Raw genomic sequence first — 7,208 nt, forward strand, 5'->3', positions numbered from 1 at the left:
GGGAAAGAAGTAATTTGCTTTTATTAAAAGCTGTAAAATTAATTGATCCCTGCTAAGAACAATAATGGCTACATTTATTAATTGCCTTTGAGAAAAAGGCAGCTGTCTGCACTTCAGAAGCTAACCTGCTACAGAAGAATGCTGAAGTACTATACCCTGAAACCGGCCATTTAAACCTTAACTTGTGTATTTCAGACCTTATTTGCAAAACATTATCACAGCAGGATTCACAGGAATGTTATGGAAAACAGAAGTGAACCAACTCCTATTTTCAATGTCCCAAGAAAACTTTTCAAATTAAGTTTCCCTTACGCATGAGAGAAAGTTAGGTTTTCCAGTATCTAAGGATTGCGATGCATAAACCTGAACGATGCTCTGGGCACGCAGTTCTGTACAAGTTTTGTGAAATACATTTTAAACCCCCTACTTAGCTCTAATGGTGAATCATGAAGTACTGAATCTTCTTTCCTACAGTATTCTGTGTTTCACAAGATTCATTTAATTTTTAAGAAGAAACAATGAGCAATAAGAAACACTATTTACTGGACCGTCTCCCTCCTGAAATGCTCCAAGTTTTATTCTTTTATTTTCCTAGTAGGGTCACACTGAAAATAGTTTTGTAGAGGGATTTGGTAGACAGTCCCGTGCTTTATCAGTTAAGCTTTCATCACTGCAGAACATTGTGGAAATGGAATTATTAAAATACGTACTGCAGAGGAGGAGAGTCATCCAATAAAACAAGATTATTTACAGTGCTGTGTTATGCAGTGATACACAAGCTACCCTGCCTGGACGTGGAACCACAACAGCCAAGTTAGTCTGGTACCATGACACTTTAACCTAAACACAGTAAACAAAATACACTAAGCTCATGAGCATAACTACTAAATTAGCTCCATGCTTTAACTCCACAAAGCAGGCAAATTAATACAAAAATATAATCATTAAAGAGGAATTGAGTTTGTAAAGGGGGAAAAAACAATCCAAATTTAGACCTACAGTAACTCCACCGCCTTATTTTCTGCTTCCCCGTTTAAAGTATTTTTCTACCTTCCTGTAAAATAACAGGGATTAACCTCTAACTCTTCCCTACATTCCTTAGAAAATTCTAGGCCTAACCTAAGAATTCACTTAAAAGCTGAAGAGTCACCTGCTTGCAGGTTTTTTATTAAGAGTGTAAGGCTTGATTTAAGTTTCATGGCCTTTTTAAATCTAGATAAAGCATTAAAGATCAACAGAACTAAGCATATGAGAAGTAATCCATACAGGAAAATGCAATGGCAATCCACTCAAGGGAGATGGGAAGGACCAAGACAAAGGAGTCAGTTAACTAGACAGGCAGAAACCCAGCAAAAAGGATGAAGCAGAAACTATTCTGGGAAGGCTAATGATTTGAAAAAGGTCTATAAACCTCTTGGTGAATTTCTTGAAACTGTATATGGTGGCACGTCTTTTGTTATTCTGATTTTTATATGGAAGAAAAGGAATCACCTGTAATAAAGGCAGAAGAGGTTTAAAACAGGCAAGAAAAAAGGTCTTAACTCCTGGCCAGAAGGATGAAAGCTTACAGGAAACAAGAGTTACATAAGAAAGTAAACCCAAAGACAGACAAGCACTCAGGTAACTAAGGCACAGAGAGAAGGCCATAAAACTGTGTTATGATCAACTTCCAAGATATAGCTAAGTAAACAAAAGATTGACTTCAAAGTTGGCGACCTATGCGGGGAAACATGAGGACACAGGTCTATTTGTTGTGCTCAGAGTCACTGAGACAGTGGGCAAGGATAAGCTTCAAAAAAAGTACTGAAGAGAAAGTTCAAGGTGACAACAGCTGCTGGCATACAGTAGACAGTAGAACAAATAAAAGCAGCACCACAAATTCACACCATGAAGGGTCCATTTACATCTGTGCATTTGTTTCAGAGGTGTAATAAAGTTTGTTTCACACGCACAAAAAAAAACCCAAACCAAAGAATAAAGGGCACAATACACTTTTACTACTGCATTTAAGAGATTAAAATTAAATTTGGCTTTGCAATCAGATCTGACTTCACAAAAGATAGATTAAATATGAAGAAAACTCTTGGGTTTTCTATTTTCTCAAACATGGTTTTATTTTGTACATGCTGTTTAGAACTATCCAAATAATCAATCCAGAACATCTTCTCAACCCAGCGCTTACAATGAAATGTTTGACTTAAAAAAATATTGATTAACCACCTCTAAAGAAGGGCAGTCTAATCCTCCTCATCTGACAATTAACATACCATGACAATCACATCCACCTCAGGCGTTCCATCTTCTTTTATGACAAACTCCTGTTCTCCAACGCAAAGCTGCAAATGAAAAGACTCGTAAGCACAACACTGGTGGATTTTTCCCCTTTAGTTTAACAAAACCACACGTTAGTCAAGGAGACTCTAGGTTTCAAGTGAAAATGGATTGTTATGGGAAAATGGCACGGAAAGGCTTTTTTCCTGATTTCACAGTAGGATAAAACATGCAAGAGGCTCAAGTTCTTCTTACACAGAAACAAGGGAAAAAAAAATAGTACCAAGAAAAACTTTTAGGAGGTCAAAAAGGACTTTTAAAAATTACTCAAAGTCCATGTCCAAGCTATACATTTAATTATATAATCCTCTTTATGAAATGCTGAGAGTTAAGTGCGCTGACAGACAAATGTGAACTCTGTACCCGTAAAGGGAAAAAAAAAAGGGCAAAATTTCCTGTCTACAACCATGCTTAAGTAGAGCATTCTTCAAAATCCTGCCTGCAGGTTAAGCTGAAAATGCCTCTATTCTGAATAACTACATAGACAGCAGAAGGAAGCATGTGTTTAGTCAGTGCTGGGCTCTTGTGACAAGGATCGGCAGAGAACTTGAAAAACCACTGCCTCCATTTTGGAATGGCACTGCTGTTTAATGAGGGAGAACACAACTTCAGATGCCCAACACGAAACCAGCATCTGTTGAACATAATACTGACATGTGAGCTAGAATTTCCTACTGAACAATGAATACAAGACTGAGCTGAAGATTAGTTACGTCTGAATTAATCTGAAATTCAGCTGGCAAACCTGGATGAGGTTTCAAAAGAATTCTGATATTGCTGCACTCCAGATATTTTCAAGCAGAGCCAGCCATTTGCAAAACTGTCTTTATGCTTTTTTTCTTTTACTGTTATTTTTTACCTGGAAGAACATTTTATCTAGAACAGATGAAGATCTGACTAGTGATACTGACCGTATTCTAACTAAACTACTCACATTAATAAATTATGAACTTATGATATGAAGCTACATTTAGTTCATCTATGTCAGCAGAAAAATTTATTTTAAGCAACTGCTTCCTGAATTGGAAATAAAACGTCACAAAGAGTGACTTTTATATGAACCAGCTTCATCTTCTCAGCACAGGTAACTTACAGTGGTTATCTATCAACATGCAGCTTACATGTCTATTAGGAAGGTCTGGGTTTGGTTTCAGGGGGTTTTTTGTTTGGTTTGGGGGGCAGGGTGTTAAGATGCTATGGCTCAGAAGGGATTACTGAAGACATCACTGTGCAGCTGATGCAACTGCCAATGTTCCCCAGGAAGACCCCCATGTACTTGAAGCTCCAGCTGATACTCAGTGAACCAGTTCCAATGTATCAACTACTCATGCAAAATCACTGATGGGGAACGTAAGCACTTGCTGGGCTTGTGGCTTTAAGACTGGGAGAACTGAAGTTCTCATTCAGAACAGTTGGCACTGGCACTGCGTTGGGAAGGCAGCGATACAATGCCAGAAGACAAAAAGGAGATGGAGAAGATGCTGTGCAACATACCATCTAACACAGGAAAGTTAATTGCTTTCTCCTCCCTGGCATAACATGCACAAGAAACAAAACACCTAAGTACTGTTGTCAGCAAAAAGATGTGACAGTCCCATTCTTGACTTCATCTTCCCTCTTGATTTGGATAATTCCTTAGGGGCAAGGTGACAAAAAAAGAAGGAAAAAACCCAGGAATGAACAGGAAGTGCTGTTCAAGAAGTTCATGAAGAACTGACAATCCACAGCATTTGTTCATATTACTACACAAATTATATTGTGTATTTTATAGAAAAATGCACTGTCTTCCTAACTCCTGTTTGTTCCACACCTGCCACGCAGCTGACAATATGAACACTCAATTTGCCAAAATAGTTCAAATCAGAAGCTGGAGGTTACATTTATTGCTCTTTAAAAGCCTGATACACTTCTGTACTACTAGAAACTCTCTCACAAGCCATAAACATACCCACAGCAGAAGGCAGCCATAAGCATACATGTCAGAGGCTGGAGAAGCTGGCTGTCCCATTTTCAGTTCAGGAGAAATTAAGCTCAGGGTACCGACAACCATAGTGTTTGCAGCAGCACGTTGTTCCTATGGGGGGAAAAATTGTACCTATAATTTCAAGCATGACCAACAGCACATTAAAGCAGATGTATCTCCCTTTTAATGTGTCACACAACTGTACCATAGAGTTCTGTGCTGGCCCAGACTGAAATGTAAAATCCTCCATTACTGATTAAAATGAGTGTTGCATAAAGGAAAAGAGGTAATATCACATATCATCTGTAACTGTAATAAAAGAATAAGGATGGCAGATTTTACTCCATACTAGAACTATTAAAGCTCATAAGGTGGTAAAGAACACAAGATGCAAAACTTCTCAAATTAGAAAAAAACTACAAATATTAAGACATTCAGCACTATTTTGAAGAACTTTGTTCTACTAAAGTTCAGTTCTGCCAGCTTTCCTACTTTTTTTTTCACCCCTTTGTCTTTCTGATCTTTACCTCGAAGTCATTGCTTCCTTCCTCCCTGGTTTTCAGCATATTTTAGGACTGTCTACTGTCAAATTAGAGGCTAGACCCCGAGTTTCTAACCCCCTCCATGACAGCAGCCAACACCAACTATAGCCAGACTGGAGAGACTAGTCTCCAGATTTCAAAAAGTCATCAGTAATCCATCAGTTACTAGCTCCACTCATGTACTTGTGATCGCGCAGAAAGTACAAGCACTGCAGTACTGACACCCCTACAGAGAAGGAACAAACTGGGCCCAGGCTGTGAAGCACGAGCAGAACTTTCCTGCTCTATCACACGAGCTGTTCATTTCAGCACAGCCCATACCTGCAGGGAGTAAGGAGAGGGACAGCCTTCCTCAGCTCTTGCAATTTTCACAATGACACCATCTATACCATGGCATTTCAGAAAATTCAGCTGCCAAAAATTTTAAAGCACCCCTTGCTGTCCCAATGTTTGATAGTCTTCATGAGACTAACAGATAATGTATTTCCAAAGCAGAAATGAGGTTTCAAAGAAACCTACTTGTATTTATATTATGCTTATTATATAAATTTAATGACATCTTATAACACATATTACTATTTTAAAAATAAGCATGAAGCAGACCTCTAGACCTCTTTTGTCTCAAACATCTTGATCTTAGAAACTCAAAAGATCACTCCAGAACAGGTACCATTATTGGAGATTTTGCTGTGTAAAACACAACAAATGTAAGAACACAAGCCGTTTTCTTACAAAGGTATTGGATTTTTCCCCAAGAACAACTATACAATTTTTTACGACAGAAACTGAGGACTAAATCAGAAGTACATATAGTTACAGGTATACTCAGGCAACATGTAAAATCCTGTGAATTTATCAAACGCCACAACAGAGTAAAACACTATCTAGAACCCCATTATCTATCAAACACATCACAAGCTTGACGAGCTCTTCTTCCAACTTCAGTCCTCGCTCTCAACTCTGATGATGCTGATTACCATTAAATATGCAATACAGTCAAACAACTACTGCAACTTCTTTATCTTTTTTGTTCCACTGTTTTGCTTACCCAGAACCCACACTCAGTCATTCTTTTTTCTCCCTCCAAGAACAGATTGCATTTACAAAAATTTCAGCAAGACTCAAATTGCCCAGCCCTATTCAGAGTATGAAACAGGAGTCTCACTGCTAAGCACAATGTTTATCAATGAACCTTCTGAATTGCAAACACTTGTCTGGTTTGATACATTAACTCTGAATAAAGGTCACTGAGTATTTTTTTTACCTCTGATTTTGTGAAATCAAAATCTCCAACAATTCCTTGTTTTCGATTCACAGCAAAAACGTTATTTCCGTGCAGAGATCCATGTACTATATTAGCTCCATGCAATGTCTGTAGACCTTGGGCCACTCCCTTCATCACTTTTAATGCTTCCTAATGATTTATGTGTTTATTACAAAGGTAAGACATGGAAAAAAAACAAAAGGACAGTATCAACTAAGTTTCTACCCGGAATTGGTTTTAAGGTTTGTACATATTCAAAGTTCATGCCAATTCCATTTTATGAAGTACTGACTTGCACAGCCAGGCAGGAAAACAAGAAATTAAAAAAGCAGTCACCAATTAACAAATCACAAAGATTAAAAAATACAAGGGAAAACAAACAAAAAAAATATGTAACTTGACTTTTACAAGACCTAGAGAAAAGACTGTATTGGCTTCTAGCTACTGTTTTTTTGAGAAGGGATGACTATGCAAACTGTGTATACACTGGGTGAGAAGGAGGGCAAGAAAAAGGTGGGGGATAAGGGGGGGGAGGGGGGCAAGAAAAAAAACTATACACAGGAGTCATCTAAAACTTCAAGAGAGAAAGGCCTGCCCCTGAACATCTAATGTGTTCAACTCCAGTACTTTTAAAAATATACTAATAACACAGCTGAGGCATTAATTACAATAAAAGAAAAAAACTATCAAAGCAAAGTCTTTTAGCAAGTTGTAAGCTACTGCCTGACCAAGAATGCCAGTCAAATTATCCTGTGCAATTCTGTACTATCACTGTCAGCCACCAAAGGAAGTACACTGGTGAAATGCCATCAGCACCTTAGGGTACAGCAAAACAATAACAGTTCAGTTCAAAAACATTTTAAAAAATGCTGGTTGTCTAAGTAGTTATACTTACTCCTAAAGTTAAAGGTGTATCAGCCTGTATAGCTTTCAGACTTGCTCCTGGGTAGTACGGGACCATTAGATACACCAAAGGATCTGACTTTAACAAATAGAAAAGGAAAAATAGATTGTTTCAAATATCCGGGATTTTGGGAAGTTTAACATACGCTAGAAGTAGTGATGCATCACATGCTTACTAAGTAGGCAGAAAGGAAATACTCTTCCG

At 38.0% G+C, this 7,208-nt stretch overlaps 1 protein-coding gene across 1 annotated transcript in view; it reads right to left on the minus strand.

Annotated features, from left to right (window-relative positions):
• The window catches only part of STK31 (serine/threonine kinase 31), a gene marked incomplete at its 5' end in the record, with an annotated part of 25,587 nt that overhangs the window by 2,239 nt on the left and 16,140 nt on the right, over nt 1-7,208 (minus strand). Inside the window, 3 exon segments of the mRNA XM_010136824.1 lie at nt 4,280-4,405; nt 6,101-6,250; nt 6,996-7,082. Of these exon segments, the coding sequence (XP_010135126.1) occupies nt 4,280-4,405; nt 6,101-6,250; nt 6,996-7,082 (363 nt within the window).

The sequence above is a fragment of the Buceros rhinoceros genome, unplaced genomic scaffold (genome assembly GCF_000710305.1).
Source record: "Buceros rhinoceros silvestris isolate BGI_N320 unplaced genomic scaffold, ASM71030v1 scaffold11030, whole genome shotgun sequence".
Lineage (NCBI taxonomy): Eukaryota > Metazoa > Chordata > Aves > Bucerotiformes > Bucerotidae > Buceros > Buceros rhinoceros.